General features: G+C 59.5%; 1 protein-coding gene across 2 annotated transcripts in view; it reads right to left on the bottom strand.

Moving 5' to 3' along the window:
- Positions 1-569: 569 nt before the first annotated feature.
- Positions 570-26112, bottom strand: part of LOC147086838 (vacuolar fusion protein MON1 homolog B-like) — a 37728-nt gene continuing 12185 nt past the window's right edge. The window contains exons 2-7 of one of the 2 annotated variants that reach the window (XM_085979019.1): positions 23389-23550; positions 16454-16604; positions 14757-15179; positions 9614-10412; positions 3712-3859; positions 570-1850 (exon numbers count right to left, since the gene is read on the bottom strand). In XM_085979019.1, coding sequence (XP_085835145.1) covers positions 1623-1850; positions 3712-3859; positions 9614-10412; positions 14757-15179; positions 16454-16604; positions 23389-23469 — 1830 coding nt within the window. In that variant the 5' untranslated portion in view covers positions 23470-23550 and the 3' untranslated portion in view covers positions 570-1622. The remainder of the gene's footprint in view (positions 1851-3711; positions 3860-9613; positions 10413-14756; positions 15180-16453; positions 16605-23388; positions 23551-26112) is intronic. The other variant, XM_085979020.1, reaches the window with a different exon arrangement.

Consider the following 26112-nt stretch of genomic DNA (forward strand, 5'->3'; position numbering starts at 1 on the left):
GAAGGTGGTGGTGAGCCACCTTCTTGAACTGCTGCAGTCCGTGTGGTGAAGGTGCTCCCACAGCGCTGTTAGGGAGTTCCAGGATTTTGACCCAGCGACGATGAAGGAACGGCTGATATATTTCCAAGTCGGGACTGGTGTGTGTGCGTGAGAGAGACTCGGAGGGGAAACTCGGAGGTGGTGGTGTTTCCGTGCGGCCGCTGCCCTTCGTCCTCCGAGGTGGCGGAGATCGTGAGGTTTGCTCAGCCCCTGTCCAAGCGCCAGCGAGCCCAGCCCAGCCCGGGATGGAGTCTGGCCCCGTTCCCCGGCCGAGGTTCGCGGTTCACCTGGTGGAACGAGTTCCCTCGGCACCTGATCGGGAGGGTGCAAAGCGACGCCGGCTCGGTGGGGTTAGTCAAGGTACAGGACGGCAGCGGGGGCAGGCTCGTGGGGTTGAACGGCCACCTCCTGTCACTAGCAACCTTCCCGCTAAGCAGCGCAGCCTGTTAGTAAAAATAGGAGGGGGAAACGCCGGTCGCGAGCTCCACACACCACGAGAATCCGCACCATCCACATCACGCACTGCTCGCTAACCTCGACAGAATTTATTTCACAAAAGTCTCCCAGCCATTCCTTTACAACAGTCCAGCGGGGAAAAAAGTCTTTTACCCGTTATATTATATATATAAATTAAATGAGACGATTGGACAGGAGTGCTCGGAAAAAAACGCCGCCCGGGGCGGGGGACACCTTTGAACCGGGCGTTTCGGGAGTGAAACCGAGCGGGCGACCGCCTGCAGGGATTCCACAATGGCAGGGAGGGGGAGATGTTCGAAAGGACTGTACCAGTGACCCCCTGGCCACCCACGTGCTGGTGGCAGCAAGGCTAGGGTTAAATGGTCTTGTTCCGGACGTGCAAGTGGCCCCTCTCACCCCTCGAGGACCGAGTGAGGCTAAAGTTCAAGATGTCAAGTATAGGGGGGGGGGGGGGGGCGGCGGGGAGAGGGGGCAGAGGTCACTGGCTCCTTCCTCCCCCGCCAAGCGGATCGAAAACCCGCCTTACCGGGTCGCGATCGAGTGTAGGAGCGTTGGTTCAAGCCTGGGTTGGGCAGGGCTCTAAACATTTCCCAACGTGACCCACGGCCGCAGTGTCTGGGGACCGTGGCGTCGAGCTGACCGGGGGTCCCCGCCGGTCTGGATCGGCAGCGCCGCGCTGCGCAAGTGTGCTGCTCTGGGTGTGTGTGGGGGGGGGGAAACGCGTGAGCGACACAGGTCCGGCTTTGTGGGGGTGCCAGTTAGGAGCCGATTTAACGGTAGCTGGACATATCCGCAGCCAGATGGCAGGTCGACAGCCGGCGAGCAAATCAAAGCAGGGTCGGACAGGCGGGGATCGGGGCCAGGGCGGCCGAGCGCCCACAGAAGCAGCGGTCAGCCGGGCACGGTTCAGTGGCCGCTGGTCGGGGCAAGCCTGGTCAAACGAGAGCCGAATTGCCCCGCGGAGCCTGCAGGGAGGCTCTGAGCCGCTGGCGGGGGGGGGGGGTGGGGGGGGGGGGGGGGAAGAACGTGCTCAGGCGCAGCCTGGGTGTCCGTCCCTCCCCGAGCCCCCACCCACCCCGTGCCCTAGGGTGGGTGACCGTCACTGGCTACAGCAGCGAGAGGAAACCGTTGTCGGCGCTGTCCAGCCGCTCGGGCTTGGGCCCCTTGGCGCTGCGGCCGGGGTTGGGGGTGGTGGAGTACTTGGGGGGCGAGCGGATGAAGAGCTGGTCCTCCTCCTTCTTGATCCAGCGCAGCAGCTTGGTAATAATGTTGATGGCGGCGGCCTTGGTCACCAGCGGGCTGAAACAGGTGTAGAGTTCGAACTTCCCCGTCACCTGGGGGCGGAGGGGGGAGAAAAAGAGACAGGCGGGGCTCACGGCACGGCTCACACCAACGCCCGACTGAATAGCAACCCCCCCCCATATAGCAACACACCCCCATAGCAACCCCCTCCACATAGCAACCCCCCCATAGCAACCCCCCCCACAGCAAACCCCCTCCCTCCACATAGCAACCCCCCCATAGCAACCCCCCCCCACAGCAAACCCCCTCCCACCACATAGCAACCCCCTCCCCATAGCAACACACCCCCATAGCAACCCCCTCCCCATAGCAACACACCCCCATAGCAACCCCCTCCACATAGCAACCCCCCCATAGCAACACACCCCCATAGCAACCCCCTCCACATAGCAACCCCCCCATAGCAACCCCCCCCACAGCAAACCCCCTCCCACCACATAGCAACCCCCTCCCCATAGCAACACACCCCCATAGCAACCCCCTCCCCATAGCAACACACCCCCATAGCTACCCCCTCCCCATAGCAACCCCCCCCACATAGCAACCCCCCTCCCTCCACATAGCAACCCCCCCATAGCAACCCCCCCCCACAGCAAACCCCCTCCCACCACATAGCAACCCCCTCCCCATAGCAACACACCCCCATAGCAACCCCCTCCCCATAGCAACACACCCCCATAGCAACCCCCTCCACATAGCAACCCCCCCATAGCAACACACCCCCATAGCAACCCCCTCCACATAGCAACCCCCCCATAGCAACCCCCCCCCACAGCAAACCCCCTCCCCATAGCAACACACCCCCATAGCAACCCCCTCCCCATAGCAACACACCCCCATAGCAACCCCCTCCCCATAGCAACCCCCCACCACACAGCAAACCCCCATAGCAAACCCCCCCCCCCCCCACCCCACCCCATATCTCTCAGGCACTCTGCCAGCACCAGCCGAGGCAGGGAGCTGCTCGACTGCAGAGGGCGTCGCTGCCGAGATGCCTCACGTCGCCACCGCCCGTGCACCGGATTTCTACCGCGCCTCTCATCGTCGTCGGGGCGCCCCGAAGCGCTCCGCAGCCAGCGAGGCACTTTTGAAGTGCAGTCACTTAATTCTGCTGGGAATGTGGCAGCCAATCAGTGCACAGCAAGAGGTCCGCTGGTGTCGATAAGGTGAATGACCAGTTTAGCTGGGTTTTTTTTTTGGTGGGTGTCGGTTGAGAGGGGAATGCCGTGGGATCTTTTTACGTCCACCCGAGGGGGCAGACAGGGGGCCTCGGGTTTAACGTCTCATCCCGAAATACGGCACCTCCGACAGTGCAGCGCTCCCTCAGTACTGCCCCTCCGACAGTGCGGTGCTCCCTCAGTACCGCCCCTCCGACAGTGCAGCGCTCCCTCAGTACTGCCCCTCCGACAGTGCGGTGCTCCCTCAGTACCGCCCCTCCGACAGTGCAGCGCTCCCTCAGTACTGCCCCTCCGACAGTGCGGCGCTCCCTCAGTACCGCCCCTCCGACAGTGCGGCGCTCCCTCAGTACCGCCCCTCCGACAGTGCAGCGCTCCCTCAGTACCGCCCCTCCGACAGTGCGGCGCTCCCTCAGTACCGCCCCTCCGACAGTGCTGCGCTCCCTCAGTACCGCCCCTCCGACAGTGCGGCGCTCCCTCAGTACCGCCCCGCCGACAGTGCGGCGCTCCCTCAGTGAATTACCAGTCCCGGTCACAGGTGGAACACACCCCGCCACCCTGGCTGAACGGAATGGCCACACGTGGGTAAATCCGATACCCCGTACACAGGCCTGCTTTGTTCACGAGGGAGAGAGCCTTCACGAATCCCCACTAACCGGTACTTGCTGCGCGCAGATGCCACAGGGACTGGACGAGGAACGCTGGGCGCTCCACTTACCCAGGCCAAGAGCGTCTCCTTCTCCGCCACGTGGTAGATGAGTTTGAGGGGCCGTGCCAAGCTGTGGATCCTGCTGTGTAAATACTGATACAGGTCAAACAGATGCTCCTTCTCCTGCTCCGTCGAATATGGAGCTTCGATTTCAGGGCTGAGAGACATATTAAAAAAAACACACAGGGACTTATTACACAGAACGCCCAGCCCTGAAACAGGCCATTCGGCCCAACTGGTCTGTGGTGTTTCTGCTCCACTCGAGCCTCCTCCCGCCCCTCTTCATCTCACCCCATCACCATATCCTTCCATTCCTTTCCATCAAACTGAATCTAGTGTTTATCCAGCTTCCCCTTTACGGCATCTATGCCAATCACCTCAACCGCTCCATGGGATAGAATCTCTCAGCGCAGGAGGAGGCCATTCGGCCCATCGCGCCTGTGCCGGCTCTTTGAACGAGCTCTCCAATCAGTCCCACTCCCCCCTGTTCTTTCCCCACAGCCCGGCACATTTTTCCCCTTCCAGTATTTCTCCAATTCCCCCTTTTGAAAGTTACTATTGAATCTGCTCCCACCGCCCTTTCAGGCAGCGCGTTCCAGATCACAACAACTCACTGCGTAAAAAACATTCTCCTCATCTCCCCTCTGGTTCTTTTACCGATTATCTTCAATCTGTGTCCTCTGGTTACTGACCCTCCTGCTACTGGAAACAATTTCTCCTTATTTACTCCATCAAAACCCCTCATGATTTTGAACACCTCTATTAAATCTCCCCTTAACCTTCTCTGCTCCAAGGAGAACAATCCCAGCTTCTCCAGTCTCTCCACGTCACTGAAGTCCCTCATCCCTGGTACCATTCTGGTCAATCTCCTCTGCAACCTCTCCAAGACCTCGACATCCTTCCTAAAGTGCGGTGCCCAGAACTGAACACAATATTCCAAGCTATGGCCTAAACAGTGATGCATAACTTCCTTGCTTTTATGATCTATGAAGCCCAGGATTCCGTATGCGTTTTTAACAGCCTTCTCAACTTGTTCTGCCACGTTCAAAGATTTGGGTACATACACCCCCACTTTAAAATTGTACCATTTCCTTCATATTGCCTCTCCTCGTTTTTCCTAACAAAATGCATCACTTCACACTTCTCTGCATTAAACTGCATTGGCCACGTGTCTGCCCATTTCACCGGTCTGTCTCTGTCCTCCTGAAGTCTCTTCCTATCCTCCTCGCTGTTTACTACATTCCCGAGCCTCGTGTCATCTGCAAACTTTAAAAGTGTGCCCAGTATCTCCGAGTCCAGATCATTCACATATATTGAAAGGAGTAGTGGCCCTAATACCAACCCCACGGGACCACCACTGCATAGCTCACTCCAGTCTGAAAAACCACTCACCACTACTCTCTTTTCTGTCACTCAGCTAGTTTCATATCCATGTTTCCACTGCCCCATTAATCCCATGGTTAGAATGTGGTAGCAAGTTCCACATTCTAGAGCAAGCCTCAGCCCCAGCCTGTTCAGTCTTTCCTGATAGTTGTAACCTCTCGGTTCTGGTATCCTGGTACATCTTTTTTTTGCACCTTCTCCAGTGTCTCTATATCCTTTTTGTAATACGGAGACCAGAACTGTGCACAGTGCTCCAAGTGTGATATGGAGACCAGAACTGTGCACAGTGCTCCAAGTGTGATATGGAGACCAGAACTGTGCACAGTACTTTAAAGCGTGGTCTAACCAAAGTGCCACTGAAGTTTTAACAACGTTCCGTAAATGAACACCACGTGACCTGTGGGCTGTGGAGAATCTCAAACATACAATAAAACACTCGGAAAGGCAGTCACTGTTCTGCTGGCAAGCCTCAAAGCCATTCGGCACACAACTAAAATCCCACAGGGACGAAACGAAGCAGGTGGGCAGTATAACTGACAGTACGGCGCCCTCTCAGTACTGCCCCTCTGACAGTGCGGCGCTCCCTCAGTACTGCCCCTCTGACAGTGCGGCGCTCCCTCAGTACTGCCCCTCCGACAGTGTGGCGCCCCCTCAGTACTACCCCTCCGACACTGCGGCGCCCCCTCAGTACTACCCCTCCGACAGTGCGGCGCTCCCTCAGTACCGCCCCTCCGACACTCCCTCAGTACTGCCCCTCCGACAGTGTGGCGCCCCCTCAGTACTGCCCCTCCGACAGTGCGGCGCTGCCTCAGTACCGCCCCTCCGACAGTACGGCGCTCCCTCAGTACCGCCCCTCCGACAGTGCGGCGCTCCCTCAGTACCGCCCGACAGTGCGGCGCTCCCTCAGTACCGCCCCTCCGACAGTGCGGCGCTCCCTCAGTACCGCCCCTCCGACAGTGCGGCGCTCCCTCAGTACTGCCCCTCCGACAGTGCGGCGCTCCCTCAGTACTGCTCCTCCGACAGTGCGGCGCTCCCTCAGTACTGCTCCTCCGACAGTGCGGCGCTCCCTCAGTACCGCCCCTCCGACAGTGCGGCGCTCCCTCAGTACTGCCCTTCCGACAGTGCGGCGCTCCCTCAGTACTGCTCCTCCGACAGTGCGGCGCTCCCTCAGTACCGCCCCTCCGACAGTGCGGCGCTCCCTCAGTACTGCCCTTCCGACAGTGCGGCGCTCCCTCAGTACTGCTCCTCCGACAGTGCGGCGCTCCCTCAGTACTGCTCCTCCGACAGTGCGGCGCTCCCTCAGTACTGCCCTTCCGACAGTGCGGCGCTTCATCAGTACCGCTCCTCCCAGTGCGGCGCTCCCTCGGGTGCTGTTAGATTGGAACGTTGGAACAAGAGGAGGCCATTCAGCCCCTCGGGCTTGCTCTGCCGTTCAATGGCTGATCTGTACCTTAACCCCCACCCACCCACCTTCTCCCCATCTCCCTCAACCCCACCCACCCACCTTCTCCCCATCTCCCTCAACCGCACCCACCCACCTTCTCCCCATCTCCCTCAACCCCACCCACCTTCTCCCCATCTCCCTCAACCCCACCCACCCACCTTCTCCCCATCTCCCTCAACCCCACCCACCCACCTTCTCCCCATCTCCCTCAACCCCACCCACCCACTCCCCATCTCCCTCAACCCCACCCACCTTCTCCCCATCTCTCTCAACCCCACCCACCCACCTTCTCCCCATCTCCCTCAACCCCACCCACCTTCTCCCCATCTCTCTCAACCCCACCCACCCTTCTCCCCAATCCCACCCCACCCACCCACCTTCTCCCCAATCCCACAACCCCACCCACCCACCTTCTCCCCAATCCCACAACCCCACCCACCTTCTCCCCAATCCCACAACCCCACCCACCCACCTTCTCCTCATCTCCCACAACTCCACCCACCCACCTTCTCCCCATCTCCCACAACCCCACCTACCCACCTTCTCCCCATCTCCCACAACCCCACCCACCCACCTTCTCCCCATCTCCCTCAACCCCACCCACCCACCTTCTCCTCATCTCCCACAACTCCACCCACCCACCTTCTCCGCATCTCCCACAACCCCACCCACCCACCTTCTCCCCATCTCCCACAACCCCACCCACCCACCTTCTCCCCATCTCCCTCAACCCCACCTACCCATCTCCCTCAACCCCACCTTCTCCCCATCTCCCTCAACCCCACCCACCTTCTCCCCATCTCCCTCAACCCCACCTACTCCCCATCTCCCTCAACCCCACCCACCCTCTCCCCATATCCCTCAACCCCACCCACCCACCTTCTCCCCATATCCCTCAACCCCACCTACCCACCTTCTCCCCATCTCCCTCAACCCCACCCACCCTCTCCCCATATCCCTCAACCCCACCCACCCACCTTCTCCCCATCTCCCTCAACCCCACCCACCCACCTTCTCCCCATCTCCCTCAACTCCACCCACCCACCTTCTCCCCATATCCCTCAACTCCACCCACCCACCTTCTCCCCATATCCCTCAACCCCACCCACCCACCTTCTCCCCATATCCCTCAACCCCACCCACCCACCTTCTCCCCATCTCCCTCAATCCCACCCACCCACCTTCTCCCCATATCCCTCAAACCCACCTTCTCCCCATATCCCTCAACCCCACCCACCCCCCATATCCCTCAACCCCACCCACCCACCCTTCTCCCCATATCCCTCAACCCCACCTACCCACCTTCTCCCCATATCCCTCAACCCCACCTACCCACCTTCTCCCCATATCCCACAACCCCACCTACCCACCTTCTCCCCATCTCCCTCAACCCCACCTTCTCCCCATCTCCCTCAACCCCACCTTCTCCCCATCTCCCTCAACCCCACCTTCTCCCCATCTCCCTCAACCCCACCCACCTTCTCCCCATCTCCCTCAACCCCACCCACCCACCTTCTTCCCATCTCCCTCAACCCCACCTACCCACCTTCTCCCCATCTCCCTCAACCCCACCTACTCCCCATCTCCCTCAACCCCACCCACCCTCTCCCCATATCCCTCAACCCCACCCACCCACCTTCTCCCCATATCCCTCAACCCCACCTACCCACCTTCTCCCCATCTCCCTCAACCCCACCCACCCTCTCCCCATATCCCTCAACCCCACCCACCCACCTTCTCCCCATCTCCCTCAACCCCACCCACCCACCTTCTCCCCATATCCCTCAACTCCACCCACCCACCTTCTCCCCATATCCCTCAACCCCACCCACCCACCTTCTCCCCATATCCCTCAACTCCACCCACCCACTCCCCATATCCCTCAACCCCACCCACCCACCTTCTCCCCATATCCCTCAACCCCACCCACCCACTCCCCATATCCCTCAACCCCACCCACCCACCCCCCATATCCCTCAACCCCACCCACCCACCCTTCTCCCCATATCCCTCAACCCCACCTACCCACCTTCTCCCCATATCCCTCAACCCCACCTACCCACCTTCTCCCCATCTCCCTCAACCCCACCTACCCATCTCCCTCAACCCCACCTTCTCCCCATCTCCCTCAACCCCACCCACCTTCTCCCCATCTCCCTCAACCCCACCCACCCACCTTCTCCCCATCTCCCTCAACCCCACCTACCCACCTTCTCCCCATCTCCCTCAACCCCACCCACCCTCTCCCCATATCCCTCAACCCCACCCACCCACCTTCTCCCCATCTCCCTCAACCCCACCCACCCTCTCCCCATATCCCTCAACCCCACCCACCCACCTTCTCCCCATATCCCTCAACCCCACCTACCCACCTTCTCCCCATCTCCCTCAACCCCACCCACCCTCTCCCCATATCCCTCAACCCCACCCACCCACCTTCTCCCCATCTCCCTCAACCCCACCCACCCACCTTCTCCCCATATCCCTCAACTCCACCCACCCACCTCCTCCCCATATCCCTCAAACCCACCTTCTCCCCATATCCCTCAACCCCACCCACCCACCCTTCTCCCCATATCCCTCAACCCCACCTACCCACCTTCTCCCCATATCCCTCAACCCCACCTACCCACCTTCTCCCCATCTCCCTCAATCCCACCCACCCACCTTCTCCCCATATCCCTCAAACCCACCTTCTCCCCATATCCCACAACCCCACCCACCCACCTTCTCTCCCATATCCCTCAACCCCTTCTCTCTCTCCAGAAACAGATCTCCCTGCCCCATGGCCCCACTGATCCTGCGGGCTGCAATCTCCTTTAACAGCCGCAGAGCAAGGGCGGTGGAAGTCCCCACAAACCTCCATCTTTGCCCCGCCGATCCCTCACGTGTAATTCGCGTCCCCTTTCACCGCGGCAAGCGGAATGAGAAACAGGAGTGGGCCTTTCAGCCCCCTCGGGCCCGTTCTGCCATTCAGTCAGATCCGTATTCCTAAATCCAGCTGCCTGCCTTGGCTCTGTCACCCTTATTACTGTGTGTGTGGGGAGCGACGCCGGCCGTGAGGTACAGAGGTGCCCGCCTTACCTGGTGTACTGCGTCAGCTGCTTGTGGTTGTCGGGTATGTCCAGGGGCTTGTACATAAAGTGCCAGAGGTCCGAGACACCCACGTGCGAGGCGCTGGCCGCGTTGCTGCGCAGGGCGGCCTCGATGGCCGGCAGCAGGCCCTGGCCCCGCAGGCCCTCCTCGATCCTCCGCTTGCAGGCCGACACGCTGTAGAAGGCCGTCTTGTCGGTGGAGATGAGCAGCAGGCAGACGGTGCAGGCGGGGTCCAGGTAGGAGATGTAGGCGTAGAAATAGCTGTCGGCGTAGAGCCGGGGCAGGCAGATAGGGGTCCAGACCTCGCCGGCCTGGAAGGAAGAGGAGCCGGTGAGGAGGTTGAAGAGCAGGTGGAGGTCGACGGGGTCGAGCCGGGAGTCCTCGATCACCGCCTTCTCCTGCACGATGGCCACCAGCTGGTTGCGGGCGATCAGGATGGAGAAGACCAGGTTGGGGGTGACCGCCTTCTGCAGGAGCTGGCTGACCGCGTCGCGGACGGAGGCGGCGAGGGGCAGGCACTGCACGGCCCCCAGCAGGAAGCTGGGATCGGCGTCCATGTGGTTGAGCAGGTTGTCCAGGATCTTCTCCGAGCCGGCCAGCAGACGCCGCAGGTCGTAGTTCTTCTTGCGCTCGAAGATGCGGGTGACCGTCACCTGGGTCAGCATGCTGATGATCTGGTAGTAGACGTAGAGGAGCTCGCGGCACAGCTGCTCCTCCGACTGCCGGGTCCGCGACACCGACACCAGCACCAGCGGACCCTGCTGGCTGAACACCACCTTGTAGTTGTCTGCAACGAGAAAGGGCAAGGGTCACTGCGTGGCCAGGCCGCCTGTCTCGGTTACACAGTGATTCCTCCTCCCCCCCTGCCGGAGTTCCCATCACTGATCCCAAAGTGACCCCACACTCACTGTTGTACATGTACTGCAACCCAGGGCCATTGGACGCCTACACTTCCCTTCAATGAAGTGTCATCCATGGCTCGGCGGGTCTCACTCTCGCTTGTGAGTCAGACGGTCGTAGGGTTCGAGCCCCCACTCCAGAGACTTGAGCCCCGTAATCCAGGCCCGACACTCCCCCGGTGCCAGTACTGAGGGAGCGCCGCATTGTCGGAGGGGCGGTGCTGAGGGAGCTCCGCACTGTCGGAGGGGCGGTACTGAGGGAGCGCCGCACTGTCGGAGGGGCGGTACTGAGGGAGCGCCGCACTGTCAGAGGGGCGGTACTGAGGGAGCGCCGCACTGTCAGAGGGGCGGTACTGAGGGAGCGCCGCACTGTCGGAGGGGCGGTACTGAGGGAGCGCCGCACTGTCGGAGGGGCGGTACTGAGGGAGCGCCGCACTGTCGGAGGGGCGGTACTGAGGGAGCGCCGCACTGTCGGAGGGGCGGTACTGAGGAGCGCCGCACTGTCGGAGGGGCGGTACTGAGGGAGCGTCGCACTGTCGGAGGGGCGGTACTGAGGGAGCGCCGCACTGTCGGAGGGGCGGTACTGAGGGCGCGCCGCACTGTCGGAGGGACGGTACTGAGTGAGGGCCGCACTGTCGGAGGGGCGGTGCTGAGGGAGCGCCGCACTGTCGGAGGGGCGGTACTGAGGGAGCGCCGCACTGTCAGAGGGGCGGTACTGAGGGAGCGCCGCACTGTCGGAGGGGCGGTACTGAGGGAGCGCCGCACTGTCAGAGGGGCGGTACTGAGGGAGCGCCGCACTGTCGGAGGGGCAGTACTGAGTGAGGACCGCACTGTCGGAGGGGCGGTACTGAGGGAGCGCCGCACTGTCGGAGGGGCGGTACTGAGGGAGCGCCGCACTGTCGGAGGGGCGGTACTGAGGGAGCGCCGCACTGTCGGAGGGGCGGTACTGAGTGAGGACCGCACTGTCGGAGGGGCGGTACTGAGGGAGCGCCGCACTGTCGGAGGGGCGGTACTGAGGGAGCGCCGCACTGTCGGAGGGGCGGTACTGAGGGAGCGCCGCACTGTCGGAGGGGCGGTACTGAGGGAGCGCCGCACTGTCGGAGGGGCGGTACTGAGGGAGCGCCGCACTGTCGGAGGGGCAGTACTGAGGGAGCGCCGCACTGTCGGAGGGGCGGTACTGAGGGAGCGCCGCACTGTCAGAGGGGCGGTACTGAGGGAGCGCCGCACTGTCAGAGGGGCGGTACTGAGGGAGCGCCGCACTGTCGGAGGGGCGGTACTGAGGGAGCGCCGCACTGTCGGAGGGGCGGTACTGAGGGAGCGCCGCACTGTCGGAGGGGCGGTACTGAGGGAGCGCCGCACTGTCGGAGGGGCGGTACTGAGGGAGCGCCGCACTGTCGGAGGAGCCATCTTTCGGGATGAGACGTTAAACCCGAGGCCCAGTCTGCCCTCTCAGGTGGGATGTAAAAGATCCCTCAGCCACTATTGGAAGAAGAGCAGGGGGGAGTTCTCTCCAGTGTCCTGGGGGCCAATATTTATCCCTCAACCAACATCACTAAAAAACAGATGATCTGGTTACGAGGTCATTGCTGTTTGTGGGAGCTTGCTGTGCGCAAGTGGGTTGCCGTGTTTCCTACATAGCAACAGTGACCACACCCCAAAAGTACTTCATTGGCTGTGAAGCGCTTTGGGACGTCCTGAGGTGGTGAAAGGCGCTGGAGAGAGGAGTGTTCTTTCTCTCTCTTTGGAGCCGCAATGGCCCCACTCTGATGCAGGCAACCCGCGAAAGGTCACAGGGCGATGCAGTGCCACATGGAACTAGCAAACGCTGCAGACAGTCGACGCCCGGCTCGGTGCGTGTCTGAACCTTGGCTACAGGCCAGGCAGTCGCCGGCTTCGGAATGGCAGCAGAAATGGCCCCAGGTGGATGCACAAGGTCTACAATCCCCCGGCGGAGTGCACGGGGTGAGGCGCTTGTTCCACCCCTCAAACACTGGGTGTGGCTGTGAGGATGCTACGCCAGCCCCAAGCTTTCAAACCCTGTAACCAGACTCCAACATGCAAAGCAAGACACAGAGAGAGAGAGAGAGAGAGAGAGCGAGAGAGATCAAGAGAGATCAGTGGTCTGATAGCACCCAGTCGCCAGGCTGATCTGCGAGATGGGGGAAGTGGTTTCAGCAAGGACGGGCATGTTTGCAGAGCACGTCCAGCCAAAAAGCCACTCGGTTCCAGGCACCCGCACGCAGCCAGTTTGGGAGCCTGCCCAACCTGGGTCCGCCGCCAATCCTATCACAATCCCCACATGGAGGTCAAACATTAAAAGGTGCGGCAGGCGTCTCTCCCCCAGTCCTTCGAGCGTGATAAAATCAATACACGTATCATCCGAACCCCTCGATTAGCTTCCAGCCTGTAACTCACTCCCGGGTATCTGTTATTCTATATATAAACCCCCCCGAACCCCTCGATTAGATTCCAGCCTGTAACTCACTCCCGGGTATCTGTTATTCTATATATAAACCCCCCCGAACCCCTCGATTAGATTCCAGCCTGTAACTCACTCCCGGGTATCTGTTATTCTATATATAAACCCCCCCGAACCCCTCGATTAGATTCCAGCCTGTAACTCACTCCCGGGTATCTGTTATCCTATATATAAACCCCCCGAACCCCTCGATTAGATTCCAGCCTGTAACTCACTCCCGGGTATCTGTTGTTCTATATATAAACCCCCCGAACCCCTCGATTAGATTCCAGCCTGTAACTCACTCCCGGGTATCTGTTATTCTATATATAAACCCCCCGAACCCCTCGATTAGATTCCAGCCTGTAACTCACTCCCGGGTATCTGTTATTCTATATATAAACCCCCCGAACCCCTCGATTAGATTCCAGCCTGTAACTCACTCCCGGGTATCTGTTATTCTATATATAAACCCCCCGAACCCCTCGATTAGATTCCAGCCTGTAACTCACTCCCGGGTATCTGTTATCCTATATATAAACCCCCCGAAGCCCTCGATTAGATTCCAGCCTGTAACTCACTCCCGGGTATCTGTGATTCTATATATAAACCCCTCGATTAGATTCCAGCCTGTAACTTACTCCCGGGTATCTGTTATTCTATATATAAACCCCCTGAACCCCTGGATTAGATTCCAGCCTGTAACTCACTCCCAGGTATCTGTGATTCTATATATAAACCCCCCGAGCCCCTCGATTAGATTCCAGCCTGTAACTCACTCCTGGGTATCCGTTATTCTATATATAAACCCCCCGAACCCCTCGATTAGATTCCAGCCTGTAACTCACTCCCGGGTATCTGTTATTCTATATATAAACCCCCCCGAACCCCTCGATTAGCTTCCAGCCTGTAACTCACTCCCGGGTATCCGCTATTCTATATATAAACCCCCCCGAACCCCTCGATTAGATTCCAGCCTGTAACTCACTCCCGGGTATCTGTTATTCTATATATATAAACCCCCCGATTAGATTCCAGCCTGTAACTCACTCCCGGGTATCTGTTATTCTATATATAAACCCCCGAACCCCTCGATTAGATTCCAGCCTGTAACTCACTCCCGGGTATCCGTTATTCTATATATAAACCCCCCGAATCCCTCGATTAGATTCCAGCCTGTAACTCACTCCCGGGTATCTGTTATTCTATATATAAACCCCCCGAACCCGATTAGATTCCAGCCTGTAACTCACTCCCGGGTATCCATTATTCTATTTACAGGAAACTCTTTTATCCAGCACCGACGGGACCGGCGTGGTGCCGATTTATCAAAAAGTCCGGATTACAGAGAGGTATATTAAAAGGTACGACAGCCCCGTACACAGCAACAAATCCAGGCTTCCCTGTTGCTTAGCAACAGGTGCAGGAACTCCGGCCACAGACCAAGCGTCCTTATTGCAAGTGCAGGAATCCCGGTTACACGGCCACAGATCCAGGAACGGCCACTAATATGAAGTAAAACTTACCTGAACCTACTGCTGAGTTTTGCCGGTTAACAGAGATTTCCGGTTATTCAGGTGCCGGGAGATCGAGAGTTTCCTGTATAAACCCCCAGAACCCCCCGATCTGAATCCAGCCTGTAACTCTCTCCCGGGTATCTGTTATTCTATATATAAACGCCCCGAACACCCCGATCTGAATCTAGCCCAGAGCTCGTTGCTGGGAGACGCTGCTGGTTCCGCACCCCTGCCCGTCGTCATGGCGATGCTCTTACCTGACTGGATGGAGCGGATGACATTGTCCCCAGCCTGCACGAAGGAAACGAGCGCCATCATCACGCCCATGGTGGAGGAGAGCGCCTCCTCGTTGCCGTAGCGCGAGTAGATGGGCTTGCCCGCCTCGCTCAGCACGAACACGTGCTTGCGGTGGGCGCGCCAGCCCGCCGCCGTCACGTCCTCGTCCCGGTGGGCGGGGGCCGAGGGCGGGCCCGGCCCCTGGGGGACCCGCTGCTCCAGCTCGCCCCCCGCCAGGAGGGCCGGGGCCCCCGGGAACTCTCCCGAATCCTCCGCGGCGTTGCCCGCCGAGCCGGAGTCAGAGAGGTCCCCCCTCTCGCTGCTGTCGCCGTCCTCGGGCGCTGGCGGGTGGAGCTCCTCGCCCAGGGAGCCGGGATCCGCGCCCTCCTCAGGGGTGCTCGGGCCTAGGGGAGGAAACAGAAACAAAATGGGTAAATCCGGGAGCACGCCCGGAGCAAAGCAACACTCAGTGCCGTCACCAGCCTAGCAACAAGAGGAGGTCATTCAGCCCCCTCAAGCCTGTTACATTACGAACAGGAGGAGGTCATTCAGCCCCCTCAAGCCTGTTACATTAGGAACAGGAGGAGGCCATTCAGCCCCCTCGAGCCTGTGACATTAGGAACAGGAGGAGGCCATTCAGCCCCCTCGAGCCTGTTACATTAGGAACAGGAGGAGGCCATTCAGTCCCTCGAGCCTGTGACATTAGGAACAGGAGGAGGCCATTCAGCCCCCTCAAGCCTGTTACATTACGAACAGGAGGAGGTCATTCAGCCCCCTCAAGCCTGTTACATTAGGAACAGGAGGAGGCCATTCAGCCCCCTCGAGCCTGTGACATTAGGAACAGGAGGAGGCCATTCAGCCCCCTCGAGCCTGTTACATTAGGAACAGGAGGAGGTCATTCAGCCCCCTCAAGCCTGTTACATTAGGAACAGGAGGAGGCCATTCAGCCCCCTCGAGCCTGTGACATTAGGAACAGGAGGAGGCCATTCAGCCCCCTCGAGCCTGTTACATTAGGAACAGGAGGAGGCCATTCAGCCCCCTCGAGCCTGTTACATTAGGAACAGGAGGGGGCCATTCAGCCCCTCGAGCCTGTGACATTAGCAACAGGAGGGGGCCATTCAGCCCCTCGAGCCTGTGACATTAGGAACAGGAGGAGGCCATTCAGCCCCTCGAGCCTGTTACATTAGGAACAGGAGGAGGCCGTTCAGCCGATCGTGTCTGTTCCATCATTCAATTAGATTACGGCTGACCTGTATCTTAACCCTATTTACCCGCCTTCGCTCCGTATCACTCGCTACCCTTACCCGACAAAAGTCCATCAATCTCAGTTTTAAAAGCTCCAATTGACCCCCAGCCTCAACAGCCTTTTGGGTGACAGAGTCCCTGATTCCCACCAGCCTTTGTGTGATGAAGTGCTTCCTGACATCACCCCTGAACGGCCTGGCTCTAATTTGAAGGTTCTGCCACCTTGTTCTGGACTCCCCCCCCACCAGAGGAAATAGTTTCTCTCTCGATCGACCCGACTGAATCCTTTAATCATCTCAAACACCTCGATCAGATCAGATCAGCCCTTAATCTTCTATACTCGAGGGAACACAAGCCTCATCTGTCCTCGGAATTTAAGCCTTTTTGCCCCCAGTATCGTTCTGGTGGGGTTCATGTCCCGCTCTGGCCTCACCTGTAACCGTTTCTTCCCCCTGGCCATCAGCAGGGCTGGGGATGGGGATCGGGAGGGTCTCGGCGATGGGCGGGGGTTCCCCGAGCTCCACCTCTAAGTTCTCACTGGTCAGTTGCTCGGCCTCCATCTCGACATCCCAGGAAGAGGCAACCTGCGCAAAAGACAGCACCGGACTTTGAGCCAGATAGGCGACGGGAGGGGCTGGGGTTCAAGCCTCGAAACTAGCGACCAAACCACTGGAGATCCGCTACCGGCGCGCGGGCGGGGCTGGTTTGAAAGCAGCCATGAATTCTATGAAGAACAAACTTGCATTTCTCCAGCGCTTTTCATAATCTCAGGACGTCCCAAAGCCTCCCCCGACGGTGCGGCGCTCCCTCAGTACCGCCCCTCCGACAGTGCGGCGCTCCCTCAGTACCGCCCCTCCGACAGTGCGGCGCTCCCTCAGTACCGCCCCTCCCACAGTGCGGCGCTCCCTCAGTACCGCCCCTCCGACAGTGCGGCGCTCCCTCAGTACCGCCCCTCCGACAGTGCGGCGCTCCCTCAGTACCGCCCCTCCGACAGTGCGGCGCTCCCTCAGTACCGCCCCTCCGACAGTGCGGCGCTCCCTCAGTACCGCCCCTCCGACAGTGCGGCGCTCCCTCAGTACCGCCCCTCCGACAGTGCGGCGCTCCCTCAGTACCGCCCCTCCGACAGTGCGGCGCTCCCTCCGTACCGCCCCTCCGACAGTGCGGCGCTCCCTCAGTACCGCCCCTCCGACAGTGCGGCGCTCCCTCAGTACCGCCCCTCCGACAGTGCGGCGCTCCCTCAGTACGGCCCCTCCCACAGTGCGGCGCTCCCTCAGTACTGCCCCTCCCACAGTGCGGCGCTCCCTCAGTACTGCCCCTCCCAAAGTGCGGCGCTCCCTCAGTACTGCCCCTCCGACAGTGCGGCACTCCCTCAGTACTGCCCCTCCGACAGTGCGGCACTCCCTCAGTACGGCCCCTCCCACAGTGCGGCGCTCCCTCAGTACGGCCCCTCCCACAGTGCGGCGCTCCCTCAGTACTGCCCCTCCGACAGTGCGGCACTCCCTCAGTACGGCCCCTCCCACAGTGCGGCGCTCCCTCAGTACTGCCCCTCCGACAGTGCGGCACTCCCTCAGTACGGCCCCTCCCAGAGTGCGGCACTCAACGTTTACACCAGTGACCTGCCTGAAACAGAGTCCCGCAAGTCCGTGTGCGCGGAGGACCTTGCCTTGGCCACGCACAACATGAATCTGTCCGTCACCGAGGAGACCCTGACCAGCGAGTTACAGAGGATGGAGCCCTACTTCCGCCGATGGTGACATCGGGCAAACCCGCAAAAGTACGTCACCTCGACATTCCACCTCGACACCCATCAAGCAAGCCAAGCTTTGAAATTCTCCTTCTGTGGTGCAGAGGTGAACCATGCCAAAAAAAAAACCCTCCTATTTAGGGAGTCACGCTCGATCGCACCCGGTCATATAGACAACATCTCCAGAACCTTGGGAAGAAACTACAGACTGGGGTCAATTTGATCCAGAAACTGGCCGGATCTACAGGGGGACCAGACCCTCAAACCCTCCGTACGGCAGCACTCGCCCTGGTGTACTCTACAGCGGAGTATTGCTCTCCAGCATGGCTACCGAGTCCGCACGTCAAATCCGTTGATGTCCAGCGCAATTCTACTATGAGAATTATCACCGGTATGCTTTTATCGACACCAACGCCTCGGCTGCCCGTGCTTGCAAACATCGCACCGCCACACCTACGCCGCGAATACGCAGTCTCCAGAGAATACAACCAGCAAAGACATGCCGATCCAGGCCGACTTGAACAACCGACCACCAACCCGTCTCAAATCTAGGAGGCCATTTTGGGCCGTCGCTGAAGCCCGTCAGCGATCTCCCCTCAGCCTTGACGACCGAAGGCGAAATGCTTGGAAGAACTGCGACATACGGAGTGGATTCCTTATGGAGGACCCCACACAGTGCAACCTGAAGAATCAAACCTTCCTCGCAAACAGCGGACAACCATCAACCGCCTCAGAACCGGTCACGGTAGATGCTGCCTCCTTCCCCGTAGATGGAAGATTAAAGCATCCCCATCATGTGACTGTGGAGCTCCTGATCAGACCCTGGAGCACATCATTGAGCACGGCCCTCAGAGGAAAGTCACAGGCAGCCGACAAGATATCTACGCTGTTACACCGGAAGCTTTGGCCTGGATATCGGACTTAGATATGGACATTCTTTGCTTTGCTACCACCTTACGAAAGAATAAGAGAGCGAGACTGACTGACATCTTAAAGAACTAGGATCACATCTCTACCAGGAACCATTTACTCTGAGGGAGCTTTGTCCCATGACAATCAGTGTTAGCCATGGCTCAGTCGGTAGTACGCTTGTCTCAGAATCAGAAAGTCGTGGGTTCGATCCCCCCCCTCCAGAGTCGAGACCCGTAATCCAGGCCCGACACTCCTCCAGTGCCAGTACTGAGGGAGCGCCGCACTGTCGGAGGGGCGGTACTGAGGGGAGCGCCGCACTGTCGGAGGGGCGGTACTGAGGGAGCGGCGCACTGTCGGAGGGGCGGGTACTGAGGGGAGCGCCGCACTGTCGGAGGGGCGGTACTGAGGGAGCGGCGCACTGTCGGAGGGGCGGTACTGAGGGGAGCGCCGCACTGTCGGAGGGGCGGTACTGAGGGAGCGGCGCACTGTCGGAGGGGCGGTACTGAGGGGAGCGCCGCACTGTCGGAGGGGCGGTACTGAGGGAGCGGCGCACTGTCGGAGGGGCGGTACTGAGGGAGCGCCGCACTGTCGGAGGGGCGGTACTGAGGGAGCGCCGCACTGTCGGAGGGGCGGTACTGAGGGGAGCGCCGCACTGTCGGAGGGGCGGTACTGAGGGAGCGCCGCACTGTCGGAGGGGCGGTACTGAGGGAGCGGCGCACTGTCGGAGGGGCGGTACTGAGGGAGCGCCGCACTGTCGGAGGGGCGGGTACTGAGGGGAGCGGCGCACTGTCGGAGGGGCGGTACTGAGGGGAGCGGCGCACTGTCGGAGGGGCGGTACTGAGGGAGCGCCGCACTGTCGGAGGGGCGGTACTGAGGGGAGCGCCGCACTGTCGGAGGGGCGGTACTGAGGGAGCGGCGCACTGTCGGAGGGGCGGTACTGAGGGAGCGGCGCACTGTCGGAGGGGCGGTACTGAGGGGAGCGCCGCACTGTCGGAGGGGCGGGTACTGAGGGAGCGCCGCACTGTCGGAGGGGCGGTACTGAGGGAGCGGCGCACTGTCGGAGGGGCGGTACTGAGGGAGCGCCGCACTGTCGGAGGGGCGGTACTGAGGGGAGCGCCGCACTGTCGGAGGGGCGGTACTGAGGGAGCGGCGCACTGTCGGAGGGGCGGGTACTGAGGGAGCGGCGCACTGTCGGAGGGGCGGTACTGAGGGGAGCGCCGCACTGTCGGAGGGGCGGTACTGAGGGAGCGCCGCACTGTCGGAGGGGCGGTACTGAGGGAGCGGCGCACTGTCGGAGGGGCGGTACTGAGGGAGCGCCGCACTGTCGGAGGGGCGGCACTGAGGGAGCGCCGCACTGTCGGAGGGGCGGCACTGAGGGAGCGCCGCACTGTCGGAGGGGCGGCACTGAGGGAGCGCCGCACTGTCGGAGGGGCGGGGTACTGAGGGAGCGGCGCACTTTCGGAGGGGCAGTACTGAGGGAGCGCCGCACTGTCGGAGGGGCGGTACTGAGGGAGCGCCGCACTGTCGGAGGTGCGGTACTGAGGGAACGCCGCACTGTCGGAGGTGCGGTACTGAGGGAACGCCGCACTGTCGGAGGTGCAGTCTTTCGGATGAGACGTTAAACCGAGGCCCTCTCAGGTGGACGTAAAAGATCCCACGGGCGCTATTAGAAGAGAAGCAGGCGAAGAGTCCTGGCCAATATTTATCCCTCAACCAACATCACTAAAACAGATGATCTGGTCATTATTGCATTGCTGTTTGTGGGAGCTTGCTGTGCACAAATTGGCTGCTGCGTTTCCTACATTACAACAGTGACCACACTTCAGGAATAAAAAAGTCCTTCATTGGCTGTGAAGCGCTTTGAGACGTCCTGAGGTGGTGAAAGGTGCTGGAGAAATGGGAGTCTGTCTTTTTGCTTTACAGTAAGAGAGGGTCTTTACAAGTGACCTTCTCATTGACAGCTGCATTGTTCCCCACCTCCATTTTGTCCTCCGATGCCTCTTAGATTGAGGATGATAATACAATTTTAAAAAGCCAGTCTTCGCACACCCATGGGCACAGAGTGGCCTCAAGAGGCTCCCTGCTTCCGCCGATGGGTGCTGTTGTATTTTAGCCGTGGCTGGGTGACCTCTCACGCCACGTAGCCAGAACCAGAGGGGCTAGCGCCACCGAACGTGGACTTTGAAACGCGGGGAGCTCGGGATCGGGGGACGGCAGGGGTTCCGCCGGACCAACTGGGCGACGTCATCCGCTTTTGTCCCCCCTCCCCTGTGGGCCTCGATCGCTGAGCTGGCCGCAAGGCAAGGGGGAAAAGGTGGGGACTGAGGTGAAGCCTGTTCAATCACCGAGGGCCCAAACAACAACAACTTTGCATCGGTACAGCACCTTGAACGTAGTAAAACGTCCCAAGGCGCTTCACAGAACACAATGATCCACATCAGGAGATATTAGGGACAGGTGACTGATGTGCCACAGATTTCATTACAGTGACCAAAAGCTGGGTCAAGGAGGTCGGTTTTAAGGAGCGTCTTAAAGGAGGAGAGAGAGGCGGAGAGGTTTAGGGAGGGAATTCCAGAGCTCGGGGGCCCTGGCGCGGTCGCCAATGGTGAAGTGATGGAAATTGGTATGTTGGCCTTTATTACAAGAGGATTTGAGTAAAGACGTCTTACTGCAATTATATAGGGCCCTGGCGAGACCACACCTGGAGTATTCTGTACAGTTTTGGTGTCCTTACCTAAGGAAGGATATACTTGCCATAGAGGGAGTGCAACGAAGGTTCACCAGACTGGTTCCTGGGATGGGGGGGGATTGTCCTATGATTGAGTAGACTAGGCCTATACTCTCTAGCGTTTAGAAGAATGAGGGGCGATCTCATTGAAACATATAAGATTGTGAAGGGGTTGGATCGGGTGGATGCGGGGAGGATGTTCCCGATGATGGGTGAAACTAGAACTAGGGGGCATAGTTTTAGAATAAGGGTCTGCTCTTTCAAAACTGAGATGAGGAGGAACTACTTCACTCAGAGGGTGGTAGGTCCATGGAATATGCTGCCCCAAAAAGCTGTAGAAGCTACATCATTCATAAATTTAAAACAGAAATAGACAGTTTCCTAGAAGTAAAGGGAATTAAGGGTTACGGGGAGCGGGCAGGAATTTGGACATGAGTCTAGGTTCGGATCGGTCATGGCCCTGTGGGTAGCGGAGCGGGCCCAGGGGCCGTGTAGCCTGATCCTGCTCCTATTTCGTGTGTCTAATTCTGTTAGATTCAGGAGATGGTTCTGTGATAGTAGATTGGCGGTTAGGATCAGATCAGCCATGATCTTATTGAATGGCGGAGCAGGCTCGAGGGGCCGATTGGCCTACTCCTGCTCCTATTTCTTATGTTCTTATGTTCTTACAGGGATCAACAGGGTAGATGCTGAGAGGATGTTCCCCCTGGCTGGAGAGTCTAGAACCAGGGGTCACAGTCTCGGAATAAGGGGTCAGCCATTTAGGACTGAGATGAGGAGGAATTTCTTCACTCAGAGGGCGGTGAATCTTTGGAATTCTCTGCCCCAGAGGGCTGTGGAGGCTCAGTCGTCGAGTATATTCAAGGCAGAGATCGATAGATTTTTGAATATTAAGGGAATCAAGGGATATGGGGATAGTGCAGGAAAGTGGAGATGAGGTAGAAGATCAGCCATGATCTGATTGAATGGCCTGGATGAGTGCAGCTCCAACAACACTCAAGAAGCTCGACATCAAAGCAGCACTCTTGATTGGCACCCCATCCACCACCTTAAACATTCACTCCCTCCACCACCGGCGTACCGTGGCTGCAGTGTGGACCATCTACAAGATGCACTGCAGCAACTCACCAAGGCTTCTTCAGCAGCACCTCCCAAACCCACGACCTCTGCCACCTAGAAGGACAAGGGCAGCAGGCGCATGGGAACACCACCACCTCCAAAGTTCCCCTCCGAGTCACACACACCATCCTGACTTGGAAACATATCGGCCGTTCCTTCATCGTCGCTGGGTCAAAATCCTGGAACTCCCTCCCTAACAGCGCTGTGGGAGCACCTTCACCACACGGACTGCAGCGGTTCAAGAAGGCGGCTCACCACCACCTTCTCAAGGGCGATTAGGGATGGGCAATAAATGCTGGCCTGGCCAGCGACGCCCACGTCCCATGAACGAATAAAAAAAAAAAGCAGGCTCGAAGGGCTAAATGGCCTACTCCTGCTCCTATTGATGTTCTTAAATTGGGGATGCGCAAGAGGCCAGCATTGGAGGAGCACAGAGATCTCAGAGGGTTGTGGGGCCGGAGGAGGTTGCAGAGATAGGGAGGGGGGCAAGGCCACGGAGGGGATTTGAAATCAAGGATGAGAATTTTTTTTTTAAATGGGAGGTGCTGGTGGGGCGGGAGCCAGTGTAGGTCAGCGAGCACAGGGGGCGGGGGTGAACGGGACTGGGTGCGAGTTAGGAAACGGAGGCAGCAGAGTTTTAGATGAGTTGATGGTTACGGAGGGTGGGAGGCCGGCCAGAAGAGGGTTGGAATAGTCGAGTCCGGAGGGGTTGAGAACGGGTCACGGGGTGGGTGGGTGGGGCGGTCCCAAGAGCCTCGTCACACCAGGAGATGTCACGCTCTTCCCGCTGATGAGCACCCCGCCCTCGCGCACAGCCTCAGATGGAATGGGGTGGGGAAGTGACTTCACAGAAGGAGATTGTTACCTGGGGGTGAAGTGGGGGGGTATCTCCCTCCGTTGAGTCTGCTTCACGGGGCGGGGAACGGTTCACAACGTCTGCGCTCATCTGTCGACACACCGTGGTTGGTGGCGCGGCATCGCTGGCGAGACCCTCCCCGCGCCGGTTAGTGGAAAGTTGGCCCTGCGCCTGAAAAAGTGGTAGAACAGATCAACGCGGGAGGGAGGGTTAAACCATCACTCCACTGGCCTAGGCGCAGACCGACCTCCTGCAGCCCTTCAACCCCGCTGGATCCCTCCCCGCTTTCCGACTCGGATATCAATCCGTGACTGAGTCTCATTTAACCCACACCCAAACCGCCCCCCGCCACAAAAACTCCGTAATCCTCCACCCAAATCACTCCGCCCGCCAGATCTCTCCTCTAAAGGTCCCAACCGTGGCTCAGTGGGTCTCTAGCTCACCTCAGAGTCAGAAGGTCGTGGGTTCGAGCCCCCACGCCAGAGACTCGAGTACCGTACTCCAGGCCCGACACTCTCCCCCGGCGCCAGTCCTGTGGGAGCGTCACACTGCCGGAGGGGCGGTGCTGAGGGAGCGCCGCACTGCCGGAGGGGCGGTACTGAGGGAGCGCCGCACTGCCGGAGGGGCGGTACTGAGGGAGCGCCGCACTGCCGGAGGGGCGGTGCTGAGGGAGCGTCGCACTGCCGGAGGGGCGGTACTGAGGGAGCGCCGCACTGCCGGAGGGGCGGTGCTGAGGGAGCGCCGCACTGCCGGAACTGAGGGAGCGCCGCACTGCCGGAGGGGCGGTACTGAGGGAGCGCCGCACTGTCGGAGGGGCGGTACTGAGGGAGCGCCGCACTGACGGAGGGGCGGTGCTGAGGGAGCGCCGCACTGCCGGAGGGGCGGTACTGAGGGAGCGCCGCACTGTCGGAGTGGCGGTACTGAAGGACCGCCGCACTGTTGGAGTGCGAGTGAATATGCCATATTTCAGAAGTGATGCCATTCTTATCAAATTCTTTAATTCTAAATATTGGCTTAACTGGTTTTTAGCAGACATTGTGACTCTGTGGTGCTCCAAGTTTAATACAAACACAATGTAATTGCTTGGTGTATCTATTGAAGTCATATCTTCAAAGTGTTCTTGTTGGTATATTTACTATGTCTAAATTAAAGACACTTCAACTAGGGTGGTTCATGCATTTCTAGCTATCTCAATTGGTTGCATATTTAATCGTATGTTTCCCGTCATCCAAGTTCAACATAAAAACTATTTGACCAGCAGGCGTTTCTTTTACTTGATGTCATTTTTCAAAAGGCACATGCCTTTTATGTTTGCGTTTCTGTTCAACGTGTTTGTTCTTAACGCTTTAAACTGGGTCTTCTCATTGTGTTGGTTGCAAACTGTAGTAGACCTTTCAAAACCACCAATGTTTTGCTTCAATCTTTCATTGTTTTAGTATTTTTAAGTCATTCCCATTTCAAAGCTCGTTTGGTTTTTTACAACTTTGTTACACAACTGATCTTTATCTCAGAAGCCTGTATTTCTGTTTACAGCCTGTGTCTCCGAGGCTTTAGATGTTTAAACTCAGTATATCATCATGTATTAATAATATCAGTATTCTGTTCATATTATGGTGTATCTTTCTGAAATATGGCGTATTCCCTCACAGAAGGGGCGGTACTGAGGGAGCGCCGCACTGTCGGAGGGGCGGTACTGAGGGAGCGCCGCACTGTCGGAGGGGCGGTACTGAGGGAGCGCCGCACTGTCGGAGGGGCGGTACTGAGGGAGCGCCGCACTGTCGGAGGGGCGGGTACTGAGGGAGCGCCGCACTGTCGGAGGGGCGGTACTGAGGGAGCGCCGCACTGTCGGAGGGGCGGTACTGAGGGAGCGCCGCACTGTCGGAGGGGCGGTACTGAGGGAGCGCCGCACTGTCGGAGGGGCGGTACTGAGGGAGCGCCGCACTGTCGGAGGGGCGGTACTGAGGGAGCGCCGCACTGTCGGAGGGGCGGTACTGAGGGAGCGCCGCACTGTCGGAGGGGCGGTACTGAGGGAGCGCCGCACTGTCGGAGGGGCGGTACTGAGGGAGCGCCGCACTGTCGGAGGGGCGGTACTGAGGGAGCGCCGCACTGTCGGAGGGGCGGTACTGAGGGAGCGCCGCACTGTCGGAGGGGCGGTACTGAGGGAGCGCCGCACTGTCGGAGGGGCGGTACTGAGGGAGCGCCGCACTGTCGGAGGGGCGGTACTGAGGGAGCGCCGCACTGTCGGAGGGGCGGTACTGAGGGAGCGCCGCACTGTCGGAGGGGCGGTACTGAGGGAGCGCCGCACTGTCGGAGGGGCGGTACTGAGGGAGCGCCGCACTGTCGGAGGGGCGGTACTGAGGGAGCGCCGCACTGTCGGAGGGGCGGTACTGAGGGAGCGCCGCACTGTCGGAGGGGCGGTACTGAGGGAGCGCCGCACTGTCGGAGGGGCGGTACTGAGGGAGCGCCGCACTGTCGGAGGGGCGGTACTGAGGGAGCGCCGCACTGTCGGAGGGGCGGTACTGAGGGAGCGCCGCACTGTCGGAGCAGTACTGAGGGAGCGCCGCACTGTCGGAGGGGCGGTACTGAGGGAGCGCCGCACTGTCGGAGGGGCGGTACTGAGGGAGCGCCGCACTGTCGGAGGGGCGGTACTGAGGGAGCGCCGCACTGTCGGAGGGGCGGTACTGAGGGAGCGCCGCACTGTCGGAGGGGCGGTACTGAGGGAGCGCCGCACTG

The sequence above is a fragment of the Somniosus microcephalus genome, unplaced genomic scaffold (genome assembly GCF_052327205.1).
Source record: "Somniosus microcephalus isolate GS21.2 unplaced genomic scaffold, FLI_Smic_1.0 unresolved_chr7, whole genome shotgun sequence".
NCBI classification, from domain to species: Eukaryota; Metazoa; Chordata; class Chondrichthyes; order Squaliformes; family Somniosidae; genus Somniosus; species Somniosus microcephalus.